General features: G+C 37.4%; 2 protein-coding genes across 9 annotated transcripts in view; one reads left to right on the forward strand and one right to left on the reverse strand.

Moving 5' to 3' along the window:
- Positions 1–405: 405 nt before the first annotated feature.
- macrod1 (mono-ADP ribosylhydrolase 1) overlaps positions 406–27,727 on the forward strand; it is a 91,520-nt gene continuing 64,198 nt past the window's right edge. The window contains exons 1-4 of one of the 6 annotated variants that reach the window (XM_083560751.1): positions 406–1,008; positions 5,185–5,277; positions 6,017–6,127; positions 11,492–11,536. In XM_083560751.1, coding sequence (XP_083416877.1) covers positions 669–1,008; positions 5,185–5,277; positions 6,017–6,127; positions 11,492–11,536 — 589 coding nt within the window. In that variant the 5' untranslated portion in view covers positions 406–668. The remainder of the gene's footprint in view (positions 1,009–5,184; positions 5,278–6,016; positions 6,128–11,491; positions 11,537–27,727) is intronic. The other 5 variants (XM_083560750.1, XM_083560749.1, XM_083560754.1 and 2 more) reach the window with 5 other exon arrangements.
- Positions 14,748–27,727, reverse strand: part of flrt1b (fibronectin leucine rich transmembrane protein 1b) — a 26,093-nt gene continuing 13,113 nt past the window's right edge. The window contains exons 2-4 of one of the 3 annotated variants that reach the window (XM_083560730.1): positions 26,174–26,223; positions 23,666–24,065; positions 14,748–18,663 (exon numbers count right to left, since the gene is read on the reverse strand). In XM_083560730.1, coding sequence (XP_083416856.1) covers positions 16,407–18,572 — 2,166 coding nt within the window. In that variant the 5' untranslated portion in view covers positions 18,573–18,663; positions 23,666–24,065; positions 26,174–26,223 and the 3' untranslated portion in view covers positions 14,748–16,406. Of the gene's footprint in view, positions 18,664–20,601; positions 20,850–23,665; positions 24,066–26,173; positions 26,224–27,727 lie in introns of those variants that run through there. The other 2 variants (XM_083560729.1, XM_083560731.1) reach the window with 2 other exon arrangements.

The following is a 27,727-nucleotide window of genomic DNA, read 5'->3' on the forward strand; positions in this document are numbered from 1 at the left end:
AGCTTTAATTGTCATTTCAACCATATATAGCTGACGCAGTACACAGTGAAATGAAACAATGTGCAACCTGGTGCAAGCAGTGCAAGACAATACAAGACAGTGTAAGACAAATACACAAATACACAAAATAGCTCCGCCAGTAAACCTGTTGTAAAGAGACAAAGTGGTAAACAGTAGTAAGAATTTAAACAAAATGTTGTGCAAAAGGGCAATAGCAGCAATCCAAAAAAGATCTGCAAAAACAACACGTAAACAGTTTATGGTAATCAGGTGATGTAATATGAGTGGTTACAGATGATAATTCTCAGAGGTAATGCAGTGATCTTACTGGAAGCAATAAATATTGTAAATTTTGTTGTGTGCTTTACTGAATAACTGGATCATGAATAACTGAGTGGGATTTGTGTGTGGATGCAAAAAAATGATCTCAGACTTTAGCTGAATTTTATTGACCACTAGGTGGCAGTGTAGGACAATAAAGACACCTTGAACTCTTTGACGAACGTCTAATTTGGAGTATACCAACCCTGGGCCCCTTTTTAATGGTACATCCCAGGTGCAAACCTAAAAGACACGCGCTGTACTTTCGGTTTTGCACAAACTAATAAGTAACTGAAAGTAAACCTGGTGGATGTGCGAAAATTGTGAGCAGGCTTGGTTGTGTGCTGATGCAGGTTATGGCGTTGCAAATATCCAGACTCGCTGCTCGTGCTTCAGTGTGTGTGTTGAGTCGGATTGCGTTTCAAGCCGCCGCGAATTCCCCGGCGTGCGCGCGCCGCGGTGTAAATTTAGCGTGCGCGCGCCCACGAAGGTTTTTCGGCTCCCCTGCCAGCTCGGGGTGGAGAGGCGTTCCCGTGCTCACGCGCTGCCGCTCGGTCGCGGTGCTGCTCGGGACTGTCGGCGTGTCCGCCGCCGCCGCCGTGCTGAGCTCGAGCGCCATTTGCGCCATGGCCGCGCGCCCACCTCTCAACTTCGACTCCGGCAAAAGTGACTGGAAAGAGGCGAAAAGTGAGTTCCTCTACTGGGGTTAGGACACGTGACCTGAGCCCAGACACAGCGCGATACTGGTTATAACGTTTCATCGTAGTGACACGTTACAGCCGCCAAACTTATTTAAAGTAGTGTTAATGACCTTGAACAACCAATAACCCCTAATGCTTTTACATTATAGGAACATAAACTGTATTATTTTTTATTAGATTACGGTGTTAATGTGAGTGAAAACCAGTTTGAAATTAAATTAAAGATCAGATAAGATATACCATTAATCGTCCCACAGTGGGGAAAATTCAACAGCAAATAAAAAATACATGCAAATATATAAAAAAGACACATACTATAGTATACAGTATATACACAACACAATGTATACATACAAATAAGGAAAAAAAGAGACCACTAGTAATTGGTTACGCACGTATTGCAGGTAATATTGCACACATTATTTACAATTATTGCACATTACACATTATTACACATTTGCATGTAGATAGAGAGACAGACTGACTAAATGACAGAGACCAGATACAGAGTGATATTACAGGTACACAACAACAAAATTCATCTAACAAGTGCAATTAGTACACTGTAAAATATTACCTATAGAATCTACCCAAAAAATGTGAGGTAACCATTTGCATTCAGTCTGTTTGGGTAAATTTCACCCTATACTATTCGTAAAGAGTACCTAAATAAATTAGCTATAACGTGGCAATTGAAATTAGGTAAAATCTATTCATAATATTAGACAATGAATTAATTATTAAAAGTGAGTATTATTAACACCATTGTATTTTTTCAATTTATTTAATAATTGCTGTTATTAATTAACCAATATGACTAACCATTATTAAATCAGGAAGGTAAACTTACTAATAACATTAAAAAGTTATCAGACACAGTAGATCATGAATTTTTTTAATAAACAACCAAAAATCAAACAAATAATTCTTTGCATATTCAACAAGAACATATTCAAATGTTGATCACAAGAAATTTAGTTTTTTCCTTCAAACAGCATTATAAAATATAAAAATAAAAAAAATTAGGCTAACATTGCTCAAATAGTGTGTCTACTTGTCCATTAATTAAACTTAGGATGCCTATTTGTTCAAATAACAAACATCTATTTGAAATTTACCAATTACTGTATCCTGAGACACTAAATAGATGTATTTTTTATGTATAAAATGAGATACATTTTAAAACATTTTGACATTAACAACAACAACAACAACAAAAATGGCAGGAAGCAGTCTATTCCATGAGTTTAATTTTGAGGCTGTGAACCTTCTTGAGACACTTCCCTCCATCTAGCTTCAAAATAAGTTTTTGAAATACTTCAAAAAGTATTCTTGAGCTTTTTGGGATATTCAAGGTTGAGGGCATAGATTAATCCTATCAACAACATGCATGCCTTGGTTTTGTATCCACGGAAAAAGCACATTTTTAACATTAGTACAAGAGAAAATGTGTTTTTAGCTAGCTCGCTATGACCGATGTCCAAAGCTATACGTGAACTCCTCGTCTAACAAAGAACAATGACCACAATCTTATGACAGATGAAACTAACTAACTGCCCGTTTTCTTTTATTACATGATAAATATGCAGGCTAAAAAGTTATCTTACCGTCAGGACCGAAGCTTAACAATGTAGTCAACTTCCACAATCCAGCTCGCCCAACGAACATGTGCCCCAGATAGCTCTTGCTTTAACAGACAGGCCAACATTTTTGGGTATATATTACAAAGTTTTTTTTAGTTTGCAGTTATTACTATAAATAATTAGGTAGTGTGGGTTAATTTTACTCATTATTATATAATTAAACGTGCTGACTTACATATTAAGTAAATGGTACACTATTGGCAAGGGTAATATTTACCACCCACCAAAATCATTTTTTTACAGTGTAGCATTGTGCAAACTAACAAGCACAGTTAAATGTGTATATATATATATATATATATATATATATATATATATATATATATATATATATATATATATATATATATATATATATGTATATATGTTAGGGATGCACCGAAATAAAAATTCTTGGCCGAAACCATAAAAGAGGAAAGCAAGGCCGAAAACCGAAACACCGAAATAAATTATGCCAATTATTATTACCATTGCATTTATGGCTATGACTGTGTACTAAACTTACTAAAATCTAGGCATTTCAATTGCATGAATTAATATTAAAGTTTCAAAGAATAATTCAATTACAAATTATGAAAATATTTATTTATAGCACATTGCAACAATGCACAGGATAAAATAAATTAAAATTTAGTCTTAAATGTTTAACTTAAATGCACTCATGTGTACATTAAATAATAATGTACAGGCCCTCTGTCCTGCTGAAAGGTTGTAAAATTAAATATGTTCTTTTATAAAAACAAAGTGCATTCAGAACAAGTGCAACTGCTTAAAGATACAACAATACAACAATATCACTGGGAAACTTCCTGCCTTTTCAAAAACGTCCACCACAGACGGAGTGCGCGTGCTCAGAGGGGTTTTGCTTTTCTGTGCCGCGTTTCTCTCATATTCAGCATAGCGATTTGGATTTCAGGTGATAAATTAAACCCAACGTGGAGAAAGTCTTTGCAGACGCACCCCATCTTGAAATTTCGGCATTACGTGTATTGCAAATCGCTATCCGTGGGTCTTTCTCAGATGTACTGAAATACGTCCACACCGCAGACATGTTGTCTTAGACATGCACGTGCAGGCCGCGGTTTCTGTTTGCGTCATCACAACAAACTGTTTCGGCCGCGTTTTTTCGGTGATCAAAGTCTTTCGGCCGAAAACCAAAAATGCACCGTTGGGCCATTTATCTTCTGGCCAAAAATCTTCGGTGGCCGAATATTCGGTGCATCCCTAATATATATATATATATATATATATATATATATAAACACACAATGTGGTAAAAAGTTTGAGACAAGCTCTGTTAAAAAAGTCCTCAAAAAACCTCGAAAGCTGTATGTCAAAGGTCTCTGTGGCAGATTTGCCCAGTTTCAAAAATAATTTTACATTTGCTCGTTGTTATAACTTGCTGTCCATGATAAAATCGCACAAAGCAAAGTCTATAAAGACAAAGATGAGTGAGTTTGGTGTGAAAGAACTCGACTGGCCTGCACAGAGTCCTGACCTCAACCTGATGGAACACCGTTGGGATAAATTAGAGCGGAGACTGCGATCCAGTCCTTCTCGTCCAACATCACTGTCTGAGCTCACAAATGCACTTCTGAAAGGATAGTCAAAAATTCCCATTAACATGCTGCTAAACCTTGTGGAAAACATTCCCGGAAGAGTTAAAGCTGTTCTTGCTGCATTGGGCCAACATCATATTTAACCCTATGAATTAAGAATAAGATATTACTCAAGTTCATTTGCATGTGAAGGCAGACGAGTGAATACTTTTGGCAATATAGTGTATATTCCTTTACTTGGGAAATATGGGATTTATAAATTTACAATATGAGATTTCTCTAAAGGTTTTCTGTAAAGCTGCTTTGAGACAATGTCTGTTGTGAAAAGCGCTATACAAATAAACTTGACTTGACTTGACTTGATTGTAATTGTGTGTACAACTGCACAAAAGTTATCCACAATGTATATGCAGATGATATAAAGATATATATGTAGATGATGATGTACTTCTGATAGGGAAGTCATGAATTCAAATTCCCAGCACCAGCTGCCAATGCTGGACCCTTGAGCCCAACCGTCAACTGTTCAGGTCTATAAATGAGATAATTGTTAGGCTTTGTGGGTAAAGGCATCTGCCAAATGCTGTAAGTATGATGAGTATTACAGTCCAGCTTGGGTTGACCAGCAGCCAGTTGCTACAACACAGTTCACACTGATAGATTGACGATCATTGCTTTATAGACCTATACATTACTATAATAGAGCCCTGGTTGGGAGTCTATTACAGTTCACACTGTACACGTATATTTACATGCTCATTCAGATATTTAGGTTGACAGTAAAAAAAAACAGAGTTAACCTTTTCATGCTTACTAGGACTGATTCAGAAAAATCTACTGAAAACAGTCAGACGTGGCTTCATAGTTTGCATTATGGAACGTTAGTCTATGTACGCTTTGTTTTTGTGTGTGTGATTGTGCCTTCCTGTCTTGTATCATTATTATTGTGTGCTTTATTAGATGAGCTTCTGTCCATGAGCCTGGAGGAGAGGAGAAAGATTTACAAGACAGACTACATCTCCCTGGACCAGGTTCCTGTCTGGAAGCACTCAGGTACTTGTATCTAGCTCTTGATGAAACTTTTTAGCGGTTTTCCACTCTACTCACACACACTTTATTTATAATCGAACACTATTTTTTAAAACATGTCTCTTAAACAGTTGTGACAGTGGCCAATTATATCACACACATGAGATGACATACATTATAATGGCAGTTTTCTCATTTGTTTTCTTTTTTTAATACCAACAACAGACATTTTACATTAAGAGTAGCTGTAGATAATGTTCAATAATTTATGATACAGTTTTTAAAACCTTATTAATTCAGTCCACTGGCTACATTCCCAGGGCGAGACAAAGCCAGTTGTGTCTTGCTGAAGCTGATTTTGGATGACAGCTGAAGAAGAATTCAGGATTGCTCACAACTCTAGTATTATAGTCCAGTTGTCTTCTTGAGCAACACACACGCTTTATAGAATGCAAGCGGGGGAAAGCCTCTGTATAGTCTGGAGGCAGGTGCTCCCTGGGGTCTCTTTCTGAATGTGCCTGATACTATAGTGTTTAGTGCTCTGAGGAAAATATAGATGTGGCTCTGAAGTAGTAAAGGTCATAACCATAACCACAGAAACTCCTATGTTTTTGAGGGACAACTCTTTTGTAGCCTGAAAATAAGCAGTTTGAAACATGGCACATGTCATTTTTGTGTTCGAACCTATTTCTGTTTGTTTAGCTGATTTTAAATAATTCTCTTTTATTCCACTGAATATCTTTTCTCTCATTTTGGGGAATAGGTACTACATCAGCTAAGCCTTTTTACAAGGTCAACGATGAACTGAATCAGAAGATCTCTCTCTTCCGTGGTGACATCACCAAACTGGAGATAGATGCAATTGCCAATGCAGGTGAGAATTATGCACTGAATGCACTGAAATCAAATATTGTGCCTAAAACTACCTGTTCTGTCTTGTTCAGTTCAGCCTTTCATCTGTAATAGCTAGACAGAATAGTAATAGTATACATCCATTAGGTATGTATTTGTATTCACCCAGTGCAGACATGACGGTAGCTTTCTCCTTCCTAGAAGCATTAAAGAAGGCTTTAGTTGCCACAACATAAACACTGATGTATGTAAATTCACACCTAGTTGTGGATTATCCCACTTACTTATACCATGAATTGTAACTAAATTGACAATCTAAAGCTGTTGTTGGTGTTCGCAGTGCAAAACTGACTGAATGGATAGAAATAACTTTCATTAGTGACCAACATTCATTAGTAACATTCATAATAACCAGACGTTAAATCTAGATATCTGCCTCTATAAAACACACTCAGAGATACAGTAGTGTGAAGATTAGAGAGAGTAGAGAGATTTGGCCTTTTGTACGCTTTTGAACCTTACAGCCAATCCAAATCCAGTATTCAGCCTAATTATACCACAGCCATGTCGAGTTCTTGAATCTGATTCGTCCGATTGTGTTGATAGCATTTTTCTGGAACAACAATTCTGACATTAGCGATGGCAATAACTAAGACCACAGTTCATAATTAATGTGCACATTAAAAAATTAATTACAAATTAATTCACAGGAATATAATATGAAACAGACATGTTACAAAATATACAATTTATAAAAGACTACAGTGGTATTAATCAGAAAAAAGGCCAAATTAATACAGTGAGGAGATTTGGAAGGAGAGGTTTATTTTACATTTATACAAGGTGTCTCCAGTGTCAGCAGTTTTCATTATTTATTTCTTTATTTCTTTATTTTATTTGGTTATTCTTCATTACATAGGAAGTCAAAAAGCTGCATTTTCTGTTATATTAACTTGCATAGAGAAAAGGCTGGTAATAATGTTATGGTAGCTTATAATTAAAACTAAATCGATAAAAAAATTTGTAAAACTGGTCTGGACATGCTGTTATTGGAAAATAATCAACTAACAGTTAATTGACCATCATTAGTTGGCTATTAAATGCTACAGTTAAGTGTCCAGCCTGAAATCAATAAAGATACTGTTTTTGTGTCAACAAGGCTTTGTTGAATGAAAAATCCATAAGCTACATTAGCACAATAAGGTCACCTGTAGTCAAAAATAAATCAGGGAATTATAATTCTAATCTTTTTAAATTAGTCCAGCTTTAGTTTGACGCTATTGTGAAAGAACTATATATAAATCGCAGCGCTTGGAATACATAGTCCTTCATTTTAGGGATATGTAAATATACATTCAGCCTTTCAGTTTATAATTAGCCATGTGCACACACAAACTGCCATACTGCAATATCTTCTACACTGTGTACCAGGGCTAGGCTTGTGTTATAATGAAATTACCACTGGGTAAACAGTATAAGCTCTGTTTATTGGCGTTATCTATCTTATTAGTCATAACTGAGCAAATGAAAAGGTCAATGATTTGATGATTTCATGTCTTGCTCAGGTTTCTGTGTGAAAATGAAAAGCCTTTTCTTCCAGAGAGAAGTCTGAGTGCTAGTTTGCAGTGCATATACATCAAAGATGTATTTAAATCTATGCAGGTCATGACCTGCATATAATTTCTTCATAATATTTCTTTTGTTGTTACCAAACTGTTGATTACAAAATGTTGTGTTTTTAAAGTCCTGGTAAAATCAGGAGAGTAGTGCTAAAAAAAAAGAATAAAGGCTGCACTCAATGTGCTCAAGTCACTCAGTGGTGAGATTATCACCACTAGATGGAAGCAAAGCTTATTGCCACGTTGGATCGTTTGCTAGCAGGGACACTTGGGGTTTGGCTGGTAAACACGCAGTGTGGCAAATCCCTAAAGAGAAATAATTCCATATGCTGAAATTCTAGAGGGAATTTGCTGTTGATTACATCACTTTACAAAGAACGGTCGCGTCAGTCTCACAGATGTTGTGCCGCCAGTATCGGTGTCAGCGTTTCATGGTTATTTGGCAGTGCTGACATTAATGTGGTATCACAGCACTGTAAAATTGCACAGGGTTTATTATTTTGTCCATCTTCTCCTCCAAACCGGCTATGGAGCAAGACAACGATGTGTTAATGTTCGAGCAGGCATGCTTTCTGAAGGCAAAATATTATTTCAACAGATGCCGAGAAAAGCGTTAATGCTTAATATCCTACTTGGGGTTCAGTAAAACAGTTTGATGAATGAGAGTTACTGAAAGAAATTTAAGGCGCATAAGAGAAAAGGAGAGAAGGGGAATGGTATTGAGAGGAGGTGGGAGAGAAGGGATACGGATAGGAGTTAGTGTGACAGGACACTGATTCATCCCTCTCAGCGGCATTGATCGACTGGCTGCTGGGCCTCGGTGTAAAAGCGTGAGGATTAACAGACTGTCTAGAGATAATTAATTTGGTTGCTGGAATGGACTTCTCAGGACTGCTTAGTTTGCACTGAACCAATGTGCTGGTGTGTTCATAAACATACACACATTGTAAAGGTGTTATTCGGTCATACAGATGCTGTATCTCCCCTCTCTCTCCTTTCTTCTGCGTCAGTTTCAATGTTAATGCATGCACATTTGCTTTTCTTGTCTAGAAGTGACAACCATTATCCAGAATTCCATTTTCAACATCAAATAAATTTTTTAAGAAATCTAAATGTTCAGAGGAGCACATTGGGGAATGGTGGGGAGGTGGGAATACATGCTGGATAGAATGGCAATCCATAACATGGCATCATGCACATCTTCATACTCCTTTACATACACTTTCACATCTGGGGGCAATTTAGATTTTAGATTTAAACTCCACCTACCTTCAAGGTTTTGGGAAGAATAGAGAAACCAGAGAAAGCACATTAACACGAATGCTTAAAACTCCAAATTAATCAAGCTCAGGAACCAACAGAGGAGCGATGAGATGGCAAAACGACCCACTGTGCCAACGTTCTGCCCATAATAAAATCATTGCTATGCAGATTTGTTTTCTATGACTGTAGCTGTTGGGTGTAAATTGTGTTCGGCTCATTAAAATAACAAGTAATCATTATTCAAACTCCACCCTCCTTTTAAATCTGTCCACCCTCTTTTAACGCACTGGGTGATGTACGGACTACAATCAATCATCTAACCTAGTGACTAATTGTGGATTATTAGTGTAATGGTACATTTCAGGAATGGCCGCGTTTTTCTAGTTAATGTTAATAGACACTACATGTGAATAAATACATATATAGTAATTGTCATTTATTTTTTCAGTTACTTGTGGGTTTTTTTTCAGCTCTTTATATATTTATTTCTTCATGACATGCGTGTCCTTTGAGAGCTGATTTTACGAGACAATAAAACTGAGTGGCGTGACCTTGCGTCGTATTTATACATGTTAATAAACGCCTGCGAGAAGAACAGACACAGGGAAAAGAAATGCACCCAAGTACACACTCAAATGAGATTTGATATTGTTTGATTTGTAGTGTGAAATGTGTACTAAAGCTTCCGATTCTGCGTTTGTTATTTGTAAACATTCGGACTTCTCTGTTATACGCTGTCACTTTTAACAAACACCTTCCCATAGCCCTGTGCAGTAACAAACCACAGAAACAGTCTCTAAAGCTCGTAGCCCCCCCCCTTCGAGGACACTCACGAGTGCTCAATTATGACAGAAATGTTAATTGTGATGAGGCTGTTTTGAGTGATAATGTGCTTGCAATTATTAAATTATGCTTAAAAGTAATCAGTGTGTTTCATTAATTCACACCTTAGTCTTTAGCAACACCTAGGGTTTGCACGGTTTCATGAGCAGCCTGTGATTCGTAAGAACGCAAACCCCACAGCAACGCAAATGAAACTGGTGGACGGTCATGCAGGGGAGTGGGTCATGCGGTGGACCTAATAAAAAAATTTACTTTCTAGTAGCTCAGTAAGTAAGACGGCTCGTTAACTTGCATGAGAAAATACTGGTATGTGTTGCCTCTTTTTTTTTTGGATGTTTTTGTCAGCTGTGTTTATTGAGCCGGTCCTGTTGTAGTGTGTTCAGCTTATAGGTGTTTTTCTGCACAGTTTTTTAAAGATATTTCAATAATTTTATTAAGTTGAAAATAGTCAGAATTTTAAGATTTTATAAACTTTGTTTAAATGAGCGAGACTGATAACAGGGATTTCTGATTAGCCATAATTCTGTATACAGTGAGTTTGTCATTTTGCAAATAAGAGACCATACAAATAGGTCTGTAATTTGTAATGGTTTGTAATGTCAATTGCATGAAATTTCATGTAATGTCATGACTGTGTGTTCTTACATCATTGTGCTTACTTAAAACCTACATGTTATGTTCGGTTATAAAGATAAATAAAATATTTTTCTTTGCTAAAAAAGATCAGCGTCTTAAAATAACGTAAAAAAATCGTATTGTGGATTTAGAAATGTACAAATTTCATTAGTCACAATTATCATCTCGAGATTTCCTGCGATTTGTTTAGATAAGCAAATCTGAGAGCTGAAGTTGAAATTTAATTTACATTTTTATTCCGTGAAATGTGATTTTAAAAACTGTATTACATACATTAGCCCTATATAAAAGCTAATACATTTGTGCTCCCTCGCATCTTCCTATAGAGCTTTTGATTACAGTAATTGAGTAGCCCTGCAAATGTATCACTGAACACAACCAGGAACTAGATGTGAAAATAAAAGGCTGTCCTCTAAAAGGTTCAATCTTTAGAATTTTTCAAGGCTTTAGAGAGGTCTTTGTAGGAAATCTTCGACTCAATGCCTTCTTGTAAAAGTCATGGTCAACTAAATAAATAGCAATGTGCCGGACCTGTCCCTTATTAATTCCCATTAATTTAATTATTAGGATACAACTGGGGGTGTTTATTTTCTATAGGAGCATTTTCTATCTTTTGTGCCACACAAAAAAAAGGTTTATATTCGCCCTCGTGCTATAAAATGTTACATATACAGGGACAGCAGATCATCAAGACAGTCTAAGCCTAACAATAAATTCAAATCCGTCATGTGGGAAAGTGGTTGTATTTGTTTTGTTTTTTTTGTTTGTGAGGATCATTAGGATTTCTGCCATAACGTTCGTACACAGAGGCCTTCTTGTTTTGCAGTTCTTCAGCAACATGACAAGCTGCATTTTGCATCTTTTTAACTACAAATGCTGAGCAATTGACCGTTTCAATATTACGTTATAATAACAGGATTCAATTTGTCTCATGGATGCTCCGCAATATTGTAAATACAAAACGGTAATAAAATATGATGTGTTGCTCATTAATAAAAAATAAAAAAAAAACTTTTAATTTGCAGATTGCTGTGGGATAATATTAATAAAGCACACCAGGACACTATGTGGTAAGAAAGCGTTCGACTTCGGGTTGGCAACGACATCGCAGCATGCCATCATTGATTATTTGCGTCTAACAGCATGCGGCCAAGTGTTTTGTTCTTCACTTAAATACATTTCAGAACATTCTAAAATCAGTCGGAATAAAAAGTGAGGCGATGCGTTCGAGTGTTCGCCATCAAACGCACACCGACACGTATATCCTTCTTCCCTGAAAGTTCACTGAGAGCCGATCGATCACAAGATGGAGAGAGCAGAGCAGTGTGAGATGGTTGGAAAAGGGGAGGACTGTTTGTGTGTTGTTCTCAATAAAGATTGGATTTCTAATAAGATCGCCCCCCCACCCCCTGTCCTCTCTCCCCTCCTTCTCACAACATTTTACAACTCTTGGCTCCTGCTTTCCCCACCCCCAATAAAATACACCCAACATAAAATCCACTAGCACTTAGGACCTGTCCTCCTGAGAGGCGGGGACGGGGGAGGGGTAAACATCCTTTTTACACTCCTAAATCCATCCATCCGTCTATCCATTGATCCATCTTTCCATCCAGTACATTAGGGAGGATATATTGTCGCAGGTTGCTTTATTAAAATGCGTCGTTCCAAGAAGAGTGGATTGTTAAGCTGCGAGCTACAGCGAAAAGCGAGTTACGCGATGTGGTGTCTGTAAGTCGTAGTAAATCATACGTCATAATAAAAAATTTCTCGTTGTTTTTATTTGTTTGATGTCTCGCACTTGTTTGTACGTTTAAAACTTTAAAACCGCAATGAAGGTAGACACGATTATGATAACATCCCGAGAGAGGGTTTAGGGTTTTTAACAACAGTGCAAAACATTTTTACGTTTTACGCACTACAATCTAAGCTAGTCTGAATTTCTTCTCAACATTTTTTTTTTCTTCTCTGTGACCCCATAATTACTGCTGAAGAACTCCAACGGGGCCTGCTTCCTTAGACAAGGGCTTTAAGGACGCGTCTCCTCGTCAGGCCTTCTTGGCTTGGGAAAAGAGATTGAATTTGGCATGTTGATTTAAAAAAATTTCCCCTTGAGTCTTTCTGTTCCGATTACTCTGATGGAGGAGGAGGATGTATATTCTGGGATGCAGGTAACAGATATTGGAAACCAGATTCCCAGGAAGGCAGAGGAATGATGCCAGATAAAAGCGACGCTATCCAATACAGTATGTAGATTGGAACGGAACCCAGCATCAGCACACCAGCTTTTTTTCCCCTACATTTTCATTCCACTTGCACTTTAGATAAGAGAGCCATATTAATGTGGTTAGAGATTTTTTTTTTAATATATACATATTATATGTTCTTTCTCTGACTGATAGTGGTATTATCTAAAAAAAAAAAATCTAAAAACTACAGAAAAATGGCTCTGTAGTTTAAATAAAGGGATGATAGAGTGGGGAGGAGTGATCACCACATGCAGCATTTTTTTTTTTTGCTCATGTCCTAATAGTTTAGTTCCTAGAGCATAATTAATCTGCATTTCTAACAATTTTACACAGCTTTAGTATGCAGAATATTTTGTCATGTGGGAATTTGGGGTGGTGGGGGGGGGGACATGTAGACATCTCTAAATAGGTCTGAAAATGTGCCTTATTTGTCAAAGTGTGTAAGCCATTAAATCTGTTATCTGTTGCAAATGAGGCTTAGCATTCCAAGCTCCTGGTTCAGAGCCCTCTCTCACGAGCGTAAGCGAATTTGAAATGAGTTCACGCAGTGAAATCTCACATCTCTCAGCGTATGTCATATTGTTGCTAATTGGAAGCCAAGCTTGATGGAGGGAAACAGTTGTCACACGCCTAATAAATTCATTGCAATCTGAGACGCTTACATTTTTTTTTTCTTCAAACTTGAGTGTGATGCTGTTCTTCCAGGGACTATAACAGTGATTTAACATTTACTACTTAATACCTACGTAGCACTTTAAAAACTCTATATCATGTTTGAAAAACTTCAGGATAGAATTGTAAGGATGGTGTTGCAAATATGAATGTAAATTGATTGAGTTAATGAGCAGATACGGTTCTTTTATGTGAACGTTCAGCAACATCTGGAATTTCTGCAGAATGTTGACGGTGTTGATTAAAGTTCTGTTTGATGTATGGCATTGACGAACCAACTCTCTGATGCTGAACCATTAATGAATAGTGTGGTGGTTTTAGAACTAACTCAATGAGTTTGCAGAAAGGCATGCATAGCAATTATTGCAGGCCTTGTTAAAAGCCTCCCACCCCTTTCATTCTCTTCCAATCAATCGCCACTTTAGCTCAAATGAAGGAAGCTTGAATGCTGGCCTTCTCTTAGTCTAATTAGCTTAATTGCTCCAATGTGGTAAATGCAGGAAGAGGAGACATGCTGTTCATCGGGACCATCATCAGGAAGCTCGTTGTATAGTTCTGTTCTGCTAATGTCAAGGCCAAATGTTTCCTGTCGCATCTTGCTGAGTTTGTATGAAATCTTTCCGTTTTTATTCTTTTGGAACTTGCCGGAAACATTGGAATGTCTCAAGTCAAAGTGTTAATTTCAAAATTTGCCCTTTCACGCGAGTGAAATAATCCACACAGATAATCAACACAGTGTTCTCACCAATTAGCCTAGATTAGCCTTGTTTTTTTTTTTTTTGTTTTTTTTTTTTTTTTTTATAACACTCTCCCTCTCTCCCTTTCCTCACTCTTTTACACACAGTCATTTAAGATTCTGATAGTCATATGATTTATAAAAGTTTAGTCGCTGTCGATCATAAATAGCCAAGAATGATTTGCGTAAACATCATACTGATAAATAAAACTGTGTGAAGAACTGCCAATGGTAATCCCTTCTTTGTTTGAGAGGGACACTTACACTATCCTCTTACATGATATTGATCCATGTGTTGCTTACACAGGCATTACCACACACTTCAGATTGAAGGCATGTCTGCTCTTAAACACAATCCATTTGCTTTCTCTCCACATTATTTTCCTGCTTCACTGACACTTGTACCATAAATGGGGTTTATTTTTGAGAGGGTTTTCTGTAAAATGCAAAGATCCATCAGTACCTACCCATGACTTGTGTAGGACAAAGTGTTATTATAAAAAAATTAAAACAAAGAATGCAGTATGCTAAAATTCAAACTGAACACAGAAATGCTGTTCAATACAACTGTTTTAATTTTTGTTTATATATATATATATATATATATATATATATATATATATATATATATACTAATTAAAAAACAAGCTGTTTATTATTTACTGCAGAGAAAAAGTGACAGATTTGCTATTTGTTCAGATATTTCACTTTCAAAATGCATCATAAAAGGCAAGAAAATTAAAGGGACTATATACTATTCTGCTGACATTCCTAACACTCCAGCTTTACAAGCAATGCTCCCAGATTCTACTAATGACTTGGATAAAGGATTCCCCTTAGCCATTTAAAAAGAAAGCCTGTGTTTTACCCCATTACTTATACAAAAGTTGCAGAGGTCCACAGTGTTGTAACCTTTATATTTATATTTGTCCCTGATTTCTGTTGTCAGTACCTTAAGGGCGTGGATGGATATTACTAGTGGTTCTTCATGGTGACCTTGTTAGACTCATGGAAATGTCCACTGACCACTTTTCATGGCCTTTATTGGATTAAGTGCTCATGTTATCCTCCAGACAATGGTTCTGTATCGATATCCCCTTCAAATTAGCTTGGATTAAGTTAGTACTAAATTGACTGCTTTATCTGTGTCAGCCTGTCAGTTTGAGAAAGATGTCTTACTCGCATGATTGTCTTTGATTAGGCTTCTCCTCATATGAAAACCTCAAATATCTTCATTTTAGCTATTGTTTTTAATATGGAATAACCATTTAGCAAGTGACTGTATTTTTAATTCTAATTTCTTAGTAAACCTGAAACCATAACCTGTTGTTTTGCTGCACCCCCCTCCCCCCTTAAGAATTTTCTCACTAAAAATAAAAAGTCTAACACGTTTCAAACCGTTATCACCCCTGTCAGCTTTCTAGGTTGGGAACAAAGTCATTGCACAGAATGGAAAAAAAAAATACAAGAGAAATACGAGAAAATCAAAAGAGCGACAGAGGTAATGGGAATAGTGAAAACCTATAATCTGAATTACAAACAAAAAATTTTTTTTGTTTTCATCATGTTGGTGTTAACGACAAATGAAAGGCACCCATTTTCAATTGCTCATACACAGTACAGGTAGTAAAGTTATAACTATACACACCTGGTTCCTCGACATAACATTAACTTCATGCTACTTTTATGTCCCTTTAACATGAGATAGATCAAAGTAATAAACAGGTATGAAAAAAAAAAATAAAAGTTCCCCAAACCTTCAATGTTAAATATCAATACCAAGACTGGTATCTCTGGCACTTATATGTTGTTTTAGATTTTTTTACCCAGGGAATCATTGTCCCAAATTGTAACGGTTTACAGACTGGAAACAGACCGAAGGAGGCACAAAGGGTACATTGGACTAGGGGTGTGCCATGTGAAAACCTGCTTAATGACTGTGTATGGAAATGAGGACATTTAGTCATTTTGTTTCATAGAAAACTTTGCATCTCCCTTGAGTGGTTTGGGACACAATTTGTTTTTTCACTAGATTTTTAGACAATTCGGAATCCGAGGGTTTTTTCTACAAAATGTTTATGGTTCTGTTGAATTAACTGTTGAATTTTCACATTTTAAAACAAGCTTTTTTAAAGTTATGAGATTATTATGGTTATAGATGATATATAGACTACTTCACAGCTGGCACACCCCTACTTTGGAACCTAAGACAATGAATTAAGCCCTACTTAGCTACTTGGTCTTAAAGATAATGGTCAGTAAAGATAAGGGATAATAAAGAGACTATCACGTGTAAGCATAATCTACATCTGGTATTCCACCTTCTCTGTATCCACGGTTGGTTCCATAGCTCGGATTTGCTGTGTGGTTTAGAGTGCTCCTGTAAAGGGTTGTATTATTTGAGGGAAAGATAGTATGAATGTATGTCATGTCCTCAACTTTCGCCTTTGGCTGCAGAGGTTGTTGGGCTGCCAATGGCGTCATCTGGAAACCAGGTGTTCCGATCTCTAAGATCGAAGTGTCCTTAATGGTGCCAGATTCTACATAGTCATCATAATGTTTGACAGCACTACGGGGTCCGACAACATCACGCGCATAGACCGTATGATCATCAGCTGTAAGATATCCTGCCCGATGTCCATACCAGCAGAAAATCCCAAAAATTAAGAACAAGGAAACACATGCAGTCACCCCTCCTATAATTCCTGCAAGGGGTAAGACAGTTAATTCATCTGTTCCTTGATCACCCTGACCTTGGTCAGCACTAGGCTGAAGCTGAAGATCTGCTGTCTCTGTTCTGGCACAAGCAGGGTGTTCATGCTCTGAGTCAGTGTTCACATTTAACCCCCCTGCTCCTGTAAACGTTGTCCTCCTTCCTTTACTGACAACAAGAGGCACCACACAGATAATATAGCTAGACCGTGGATGTAACTGAGTAAGTAAATACTCTCTGCGGTCCCCAGGGACGAGTGTCTCTGTAATAGATCCCATGGCTGGGTTACTGCTTAGTCTTAACCAGGACAACCTGAAAGCTGATGCTGGTTGAGCAGCTTGCCACGTAATATGAGCTGTCTCTGGAGTTAAAGGCTTTACACTGATCAACAATGTTTTGCCAACATCTTCACCTTCACCTTCTGCAGAATTGTCCTGTCTCAAATCAGGGTATCTGTGTACAGGTCGTCTGGACCTAAGCGTAAAGAGAGAACCCTGGGGAAGTGTGAGGGTTGTTGTGGTTGGGGTTTCAGTTGGAGAATTCCCTTTGTCTCTTTTAGGTACATCACCTCCCCCTGCTACTACAACTCCTCCAGGTCCATCTACAGCTGCCTCACATTGCTCCATTTGACTTGTAAGGTCCCTAAGTGATTTGCCCCTGACTTTTTCTGGTCCATGGCATGTTAGGCCTCTTACTGTTACTGATGAACCTCGAACATGCAACCAGTCATGGAGCCAGCGTAGGTTGCAGCCACAATACCAGGGATTGCCACGAAGAAGTAGCTGAGAGATGCTGTCCAAATCTTTAAACAAACCCCTAGGAAGGGTTGTAAGGTTGTTGCCTGACAAATCAAGCTTCTGAAGCCTGTGCATACCATCCAGTGAACCTCTCGGCATGTGAGTCATAGCATTTTCTTGTAGGTATAGACGAAGAAGGTGTACGCTAGGAAGGTTTAAAGGTGGTGACTGGAGAGAGTTGCGTACCAAAGAGAGTTCTGTTAAATTTGCCAGTCGTGAAAATGTGTCATCAGCTATACGTTGATTTGCCAACAAGTTCCCATCAAGGAAAAGACGTCTTAGTGAGGTAAGTCCCCTGAATGCATGTGTTGGAATTGTAGAAATTCGATTGTCATCCAATCGGAGCTCCTCTAGTGATGATGGCAACCCTGACGGTATACTTGAAAGGTGGTTGCGTGACAAGAAAAGAAGTCGTAGTCGTGGATTATTTGCAAATGCTTTGTCTTCAATGCTTACAGTTGAAATTGAATTATCATCCATGTGAAGCTTCTCCAGCAAGGGTAACCGTGCTAGAGCTGCACGGGGTAAAGTTCGTATATTGTTGTCCTGAAGGTGAAGCTCACGTAATGATGGAGGCAGATGTGTTGGAAAGTCATCAAGTTCATTGTCATATAGATAAACTACTTGAACGGTCATTCGCCGTTCTAAGGAGGTTGGTAAGCCAGCATTATCAATGCGATTATTTTGTAAATAGAGCACAGCTGCTGTTAACGGTAAAGATGGTATGATACTAAGTCCCCGGTCATTGCAGTAAATAAAGCCATCATCACATCTGCATGACGATGGACATGGAACATCACCTTGAAGCTCTGCCTCCCCAAGTGCCGCCTCGGTTATAGCAGCTGTTGCTGCTGCAAATTCCAGCACTTCCACCAATAAAGTCAGGCAAAGTAGAAGCAGGAACAGCCAGTCCCTGAGCTCAATCACGCTTTCAGTTGCCATGGTCTTTCAGTATCCTGCAAACTTCACAACTCCAGTGGAAGCCTTTTTGGTTGGAACTGGAGTAGAACTTCCCTGCAACCACGTTATAGACCTGTGGGAAAAATAGAGAAATCAGATATCAGTGACAGCTTATTAGTGACAGTACACCTCTGTAGACCCACCTTATGTGACTAAATTAAATTGATAACTCTTGCACACTTACATTACCTCTGCGTGAAATAAATACATGCATTTCGGATTTAGGGGGAAAACCACAGATGTTTGATACAAATTATGCCGGTTTGTGGAAACTGTTTTTCAGTCATAATTGTTTCCAAAGTAAGTTGAATTATTCATAGAGATACTCTAGACTCCCCGAAAAAAGCCCATGGGTAACTGCTGACTAGCAGACCATGCTTTGCTTTATATTCTGCATCAGTTTTGTGTGTTCCTTCATCATCACCAAAGGGAGATTGGGAGAAAATAGCACTGCAATTAAGATGAAAATGACTTATACACATTTAATTTAGCATTGTGTCTGCTCTTTAGGGAAATTATTGCAAAAAATAACTATTTTCTTGTTTTATTTAACTAATTGAACATATTGATTGAGGATGAACATTTAGAAACAGTAATGAACTCACCAACTGAAAACATGGTCAGGATAAGTGACAGTCACACAAACTCATTCATTCATTCATTTTCTCCCGCTTATCCGTAAAGTCACACAAACTATTTGTGTATTTAGGACACCAGTGACAACATTTCTGCCTACATATACCAAACATAAAAACTGCTTCAGGAAAGCTGAGATGTGTTTGTGTGCTTACCATGACAGATATGTAGTCATTTGATGAAAGGATAGTTGACATAATGAAAAAAAGAAATGGAGTCTACAGAAATCATAAAAGTTTTTCCCATCAAGTAATAACTAAGAAATACATGAATTCTTTATTTACTTGTCAAGAGCCTTTTTCTCTTTTGTTCTTTTATTATTTTTATTGTCTACCATACACATATTGAATTGCAAACGGCTGTCAATCATTTCACAAATAATACAAAGGAAGAGGAGTTGTGTAGGCATTATCACCTGCTGGCTGATCTTAGATTGCATTGGTTTTACATGACAGGATTTTTCTGCCAAATTGACCAAATTGGAAGCTAATTTTTGCAGATGATGAAGTGGTGTAAAAGTGGTAAATAAGTCTTGGATGACTGACACTGGCATTAGTGATCAACATGGAGGAAACTGCTGGTGGACTTTGTGTATGCTTAGATTTATTCATACATACGATAGATGAATAGGGGCAATATGTTAAGCTCCATCCAATTATAACCAAAGGGCACTAATTTTCATGGGGTTTGGGATTTTCATTGGGCTCTATTTTTGAAAATCTGTTTCAGTCATGAAGTGTTCAGTATGCACTGCTTTATCCTTACTTAATGTTTTACCATTTGAATTTCTTGAATCAAGACATTCCTGTAATTCAGTTGCAGATGATTACCAGACTGCGAGTAACAGCACTGATAATGAAAAGCTGTAAATGCATTTAGCCTTGACCAGTGACCACTTTTACAACTGCTTCTGTAGTGACATTTCTATTCTCTGCCCTTGTACAATTGATCAATTAAAAAAGCAAACGAAAATTATTATTTTTTTTTTTTTTATCAAACCCAATGTATTATTTTCAAACATGGAAATAAATATAGAAAATTATTAAACTTATTAAAATACTTTTTTTATAATACTGATCATTTTTAGTTATTACATCAACTTTTCTCAACCTGTTGAATTGATTTGTAATTTTACTTTCATGCAGATGTTCATAATCATTTCACTTGTGTCATTTGTTTCTTATTCTTATTTGTCAATTAATTAATAAAAAGTTTATCAGTTGAGCATTTTGTTTAATTGGGTGGATCAGTCACTTGATCCAAATTTAGCCTGTCTTAAAGCCGTATCAAAGGTTCTGGTGAAAGTTTATCTATTAGGATTTTTTTCTTCATGGAACCAAAAAAGTGACACAACACCACCTGTTTGTATTCTTACATGTTTTGAGCGCAAAGGTGTTTGAGTTTTCTGTTGGGGCCTCGTTCTTTCTTGCTGCCTGCTCTCTCGTGGGGGTGTACTAGGGCTTGTTTGTGTTGTTGCCCAGGCCAGATGGGAGTTGGTTAGCTGCCCCTTGGCTGCACACATTGTTGCCTCAGGCAGCAACTACATGCAAAACAAGATTTTGAACTGAGCTAGCACACATGCAAAACTGATCGAGTTGGTTTTCACAGATAAGTGAAGAGAAAGATTACTAGTGAGAGCTTATTTTGCATAAGGTTTTGCTATGCTTATTGACACACTTGTATTAGGTGTGGTAAAATAAGGGAGGCCTTTTTAAGAAAGTGATTTACCAATCAAATACATTTTCATTAATATATAGAAAGTAATTTTTCTTAAATCAGCTCCAGAAACATCGTTGCTTATTTAAAAAGAATACAGGATAAAAAGAGCAATCACCATTACAACCGTCACTGGTCATGAAAGAAGCACTTTTCATGGCAAAAAATGAAGAGCAATTTTAATGTCATATTTAATTGTTCGCTGAGCTTGTATACATATAGGTATTTTTAGGGTCAAATACATTGTTTTTCCAGGCTCAGTGTTTGGATTTGGGCAGGAAGACAGGATATTAGATTCCCTGATCTTCTTTTCCGAACATATATATGTGTGTGTGTGTGTGTGTGTGTGTGTGTGTGTGTGTATATATGTATATGTATATATATATATATATATATATATATATATATATATATATATATATATATATATATATATAATTAAAAAGTAGATTTATTTTAGTAATTCAATACAAAAAGTGAAACTCGTATATTATATAGATTTATTACACAGACTGATATATTTCAAATGTTTATTTATTTTCATTTTGATGATTGTGGCTCACATTTAACAAAAACCCACCAAAAGCTAAAAATATTTGAATACTTTATAATACCAATAAAAAAGAAAACATTTTTAGTGAATTGTTGGCCTTCTGGAAAGTATGTTAATTTACTGTACATGTGCTCAATATGTGGTAGGGGCTCCTTTTGCTTTAATTACTGCCTTAATTCAGCATGGCATCGAGGTGTTCAGTCTGTGGCACTGCTAAGGTGGTATGGAAGCCCAGGTTTCTTTGACAGTGGCCTTCAGCTCATTTGCATTTTTTGGTCTCTGGGGTTTAGGTCTGGTGAATTTCCTGGCCAGTCAAGCACACCAACACAGTAATTTAATCAACTTTTGGTGCTTTTGGCAGTGTGGGCAGGTGCCAAATCCTCTGGAAAATGAAATCAGCATCTCCATAAAGCTGGTCAGCGGAGGGAAGCACACAGTGCTCTAAAACCTCCTAGTAGATGGCTGTGCTGACCTTGGACTTGATAAAACACAGTGGACCAACACCAGCAGATGACACGACTCCCCAAACCACCACTGACTCTGCAAACTGGACCTTAAGTAACTTGGATTCTGTGCCTCTCCTCTCTCCTTCCAGACTCTGAGAAATTGATTTCCAAATGAAAAGCAAAATTTTCTTTCCTTTTATCTGAAAAGACGACCTCGGCCCACTGAGCAACAGTCCAGTGCTTTTTGTCCTCTGCCCAGGTAAGACACCTCTGACACGTGGCTTGACACAGGGAATGCATCAGTTGTAGCCCATAGATACGTCTGTATGTGGTGGCTCTTGAAGCACTGACTCCAGCTGCAGTCCACTCTTTGTGAATCTTTCCTAAATTCTTGAATGGGCTTTATTTTACCTTTTTCTACCACATTTTTTCCTTCCGTTCAACTTTCCATTAATGTGCTTGGATACAGCACTCAGTGAACAGCAGCTTCTTTAGTGATGACCTTTTGAGTCTCACCCTCCATGTGCAGGGTGTCAATGATCGTCTTCTGGACAACTGTCAAGTCAGCAGTCTTCCCCCATGATTGTGTAGCCTGAACCAGACTGAGACACCATTTAAAGGCTCAGAAAACCTTTGCAGGTGTTTGGATTTAATTAGCTGATTAGAGTGTGGTCTCCAATATAGAACTTTTTCACAATTTTCTGAGTTACTGAATTTTGGGTTTTCATTAGCTATAAGCCATAATCATCAAAATGTAAAGAAATAAACACTTGAAATATATCAATGTGTGTGTGATGTTTCACTTTTTGTATATAATTACTAAAATAAATCAACTTATTTATTAATCTTCTAATTTATTGAGATCCACCTGTGTGTGTGTGTGTGTGTGTGTGTGTGTGTGTGTGTGTGTGTGTGTGTGTGTGTGTGTGTGTGTGTATATAGATAGATAGATAGATAGATAGATAGATAGATAGATAGATAGATAGATAGATAGATAGATAGATATTTTTTTAAGACAAAATAGTCCAACAAAACATACTGTTCTTCTTTGACCAAAAAGTTATGCAATGTCAGGTTCTGTCAAGCCTGAGGTCATTGTACAACTGATCAAGGTTCAGTGTAGCATGCCAACTTGATGCTTCCTCTGCAGACTGCTTTACTCTCGTTTGTCACGTGAGAGAGTGTAATAAAACAAGCCTCGGGTTGAAAAATCTAATTTTTTCATATTGTGATATTGCAAATGCAATTAATTTTTAAGCCCTAGTATTTGTTATTTCTTGTGTGTGTGTGTGTGTGTGTGTGTGTGTGTGTGTGTGTGTGTGTGTGTGTGTGCACGCTTTATAATTGCAGACAGACTGGGTTTTTTTTGCCAGACATTGTACTCTGCGTTCTTAATGAATACAGTTCACAAATGCAAACTCAATAGATTAGTTACACTCCTGCTTATTCACCTTTATTTCCAACTCATTTCCTTTTTCTCTTTATTGAAATTGTTTAATCATAGGTAATTTTCTTAACTGGCCTTCATATCCTGCTAATTCTATAGCCGTCTGTCATATCTTTCCTTTTTCTTTTGGATTATATGTGTTCTCTATCTGTACAGGGAATTTCAGCAATTTCAGCAATTTCATCTTGCTTTATGTAAAATTCCATCTAAAAGATAAAAAATTTTGGTAGTAACAAAAAATAAAATGTTAAATACTCAAATAAGAAAAACATCTTACCTTCTCAAATTAATTCTGTTGTCCTTTTTTCTTTAGTAGTTGTTTTTTTCGTGTGTGTGTGTGTGTGTGTGTCTACTCAGTAATGACAAATTGTGGTAAAATCTTCAGTCTTATTGGATTTCCTGTCACTTCAGTGAGTGATGACCATCACAGCCATTACTGGTGGGATTCTTGTGAAATATAGGCACAGAGACAAGGATAACTCCATCCAGAAAAAAGATTCGAGTCATAACCAGTCAAAGTAGTCACTGTTTGTCACCACTCCCAAAGCCAAAAGAACTTGCAGTTGATGTTTGGAGTAGAAGTCTCAGTTCATCCAGAGGTGTTGTCATCATTCTGATTGTATATCACATAGTGATGGATGGAACTGCTGCTTGCATCACTTTTGATAAGCCATCCCCTGTTGGGAACACACAAGTCACAACGGTGAATAAATACTTTCATAGTCTGACTGCAGTACTTTAAAAACCCCACATCCTCCAGAAAATATTCTTGACAAAATGGCAGCTTTGAAAACTGGAGAGTGAGGGGGATTTAGCATGCAGAACATAGTGGAAAATCTCTTTTAGTGATGGCTACAGCCCAGCCTTAAACACAATATTCATATTAACTGGGTCACTTCGCTGGGTTGAGGAACTGGATGGCATTATGTATCTCTATACAGTTTGCCTCAATATGCAACAGCACAACAAAATACTTGCTTTCCCTCTTAACATTTACAGATACCACTGTAAATTCATTGCATGAGTCTAAAATTGTATTCTGGAAATATTCGATTGTTTTGTGTTTATATTACCACAGTGGTCATTACGGGAGCCTGAGTTTTACACTGGTGAATATTATCTTTCGTTGCAACACTATGATGTATTTCCCAATCCTATCATGTGGCTATGTTGTGAAAGAGTTGGTATTTTTTAAAGTCTCTCCCAGGGCCCAGAACCAATCTAATGGTTCTTCTATGCATCAGTCAGAGATGCAGTGTTCAAAACAATATTCCTGACATGTGGGACACAGTGCGAGCAATACAGAGCGAGCCGGGTGGAAATGGATCACTGGAGAGCAGTACTGACCTGCATTGGGAGACGGTGTACATTTCCACCACACAGTTAATTCAAACAGAATGATTCACTGAGGTAATAATGAATGTGTGGGTTAATTAAAATCAATAATGGATTTGGGGATTTTTAGTAAATCCATGCTGGTTGTCGGTGCACACGGAGGGAACAGCATGTACTTGATAGGTTGATATTCAGAAAATAAACTTCAGAACATAAGATGCGATTTCGGCCATTTGTTTTATACGCCTTTTTTTTACACATTACACTCTGCTCTTTGTGTCCAGACACTTTTGCTTCGTACACATTTTTGTGCTTATTTTCTCTTTTATAAGAGCCCACCCTTGCTTTTTTGCTAACTTTCCTTTTGTCCTTCTAATTTTTTTCTCCTCTCTATCTCTTTTATTAAGAGAGAATGTTAGCTAAAATTTGATGATTAGATTCAACAGAGTATTGTCACGGCTGCTGTTGATACGACTGTACATACCAAACTGAGAGAGTCACTGTTATTCACTATGTATCGCCCCATGATTACTGCTGTCCTTGCAGTCTTTGTTTTAACATGTGTAGGGTGTCGTATTTCTTTAAAAGCATGCTGAGATGTGCCCACTGTGTGGATTGTGCTTTTTAATGTGTAATTCATGCATCAAAGCAGACTTAACAGCAGTCTCAGTACCAGTCTATTACTCAAAACCTGCAATTATATTTGAGGACTGTTCACTGTAGTCGGGTTTTATTGTGAAAAAAGTGATGTTAACAGCACCGATGTGATGAAAGACAAATAAAGTTAGTCCTAACGTTAAATTCATAATTAATATAATTGTTATGAAGTAGGACAAGTAAAACTGCTTATGTAAAGAAATCCTTTAAAATAACTCAAGTAATCATAAACTAAACTAATCAGTTTATTTAGAGATGCTGCATGCAGCTGATTTTTATATGGTACATTGTTGAAGGTTGACAGTGTGACCTTTTATCAACGTGTGGTAAAAGTTTTAGAAACTTTATTAATGTCAAACAAAAAATGTATTTAATATAATCACATTGTATCCAAATTCCTTAAAATTTGCATTTTATCTTCTGAGTAATGACGGTACATTCTACTGGTATCACTGAATAGTGGGACATGGTGAACACAGCCAGATTGTAATTTGGGTCTTGGGGACTTTTCCAAATGTAAATTTTTACACCAATGTGCACTTGATCACATGTGATCAGTGATGTCAGCAAAATTTGCACTTAGAAAAGGACCTTGGGGCTTATGGAACTGTTTGGAACAATTTAATATATTATAGAGCACAGCTTGTCCTGTCTGAGTATTGAAAACTATTTTCTAAAAAATCTTAAATGGAGAAGATGCGATTAATGTTCTCTGTGTGCTTATATGTTAGCATAGCCTGTGTGTGTATGTGTGTGTGTGTGTGTTTGGGGGGAGAAAAACCATTTAACCAACCTGTGCACGTAACCCTCTCCATCTCTGCCTTTCAATTTCTCATTTACTGACTGAGTGAGTGAGAGAGTGAGAGTGAGCGAGAGCCAGATGGAAAAGGAAAGGGAAAAGGAAGATTGATGAATCCATTGCAATGAAATTTGTAGGCAAAAATTACTGTTAGGCCAAGTAGGGTTTAAACACAATGTATAGTCTAAATTCTTCACACTTCTCACACACACACACACACACATACACACACACACACACACACACACACACACACACAAAAGCTTGCACACTTGCTTGTAGTTTTAAGTTCATGAAGGAACATGAAAACTTAATGATCTCTCACACTGCTTTGTCATAAAATATTACTAAAGTACATCATGAAATAATTATTCTGCAGCAGATCTAGTTCATCATTAATTCAGGGCAGGACTTGATAAATGGTGTTGTGATACATACCCGTGTGAACAGTGTAAACAGACAGGGTAGTTTGTGTTCATGTCTGATTACTTGCACATCAGATTGGTAATAAAACACTTCATATGATTTACAGTGTATCCCTTTGGCTCTAGTATGCAGATTTGGTGTGTGTGTGTGTGTCTCTGTGTGTGTGTGTGTGTGTGTGTGTGTGTGTGTGTCTCTGTGTGTGTGTGTGTGTGTGTGTGTGTGTGTGTGTGTGTGTGTGTGTGTGTGAGAGAGAGAGAGAGAGAGAGTGAGAGAGTGAGTGGGCATGTCTATCTGCCTCCAGGTCCTGCTTTAGAGTGCTAGAGTGGTGGCCTCTAGACAGTTTGTTTATGAAAATATTTTGCACCACTTATATCACAGGCACATTTCTCAAATCTGATTCTTCCTAATAAAATCTTCTACATCAGGACCATGAACTAATGAGGCTTCAGAGTTTCTATATCAAACCTTTCCTCTGGGCCCAGTCTAATTATGTACCATTCAGAAGAAGGAGAAAGAATGTAATTGCTACACCAAAGTGTTTTGTCAGGTATTCTCCACGAAATACCTTGATGAGAAGTGTCTGGAAACCAGGCGTTTTTTTTTTTTTTTTCCTCCCACCGGCCTGGTGGCAGCGCAGAGCTTAAACTGCCTATGGCTCTGAATAGTAATTTGTGTGTCTATGTGCGTGTCTGTATGTGTGTGTGGGTGTGTGTACAATCTGATGATAATTAGCTAAAGGTAATCAAGAATAACACAGCAATGGGCGAGAAAATCTGTGGGAGATGTACAGACACAGAAGGATGTGACTAGCCTCACAACGCGGAGCCGCACACAGCAGCCTTTTTAGCATGAACAACCACAGACAGAGAGGGAGCAGGCCAGTGGAGGAGGACAAGGAACGAGGGAACAGGAGAGTTCAGGGTAAAGGGTAAACAGGATAGAAAGAGCAGACATACCATATTTAGATTTTTCATTATGCCATTTTTCTAAACAGCTGCATTCTTCAAACTCCTCTTTTGAATTTTCTCTTTCTCCAACCTGTACAGGACACTAATCTACACACACAAATACATGCACTGAGTCTTTTCATTCCTTTTTTTTTCTGTGGGTTTTTTATTACTA

Source organism: Silurus aristotelis (genome assembly GCF_946808225.1).
Source record: "Silurus aristotelis genome assembly, chromosome: 14".
Classification (NCBI taxonomy): Eukaryota; Metazoa; Chordata; class Actinopteri; order Siluriformes; family Siluridae; genus Silurus; species Silurus aristotelis.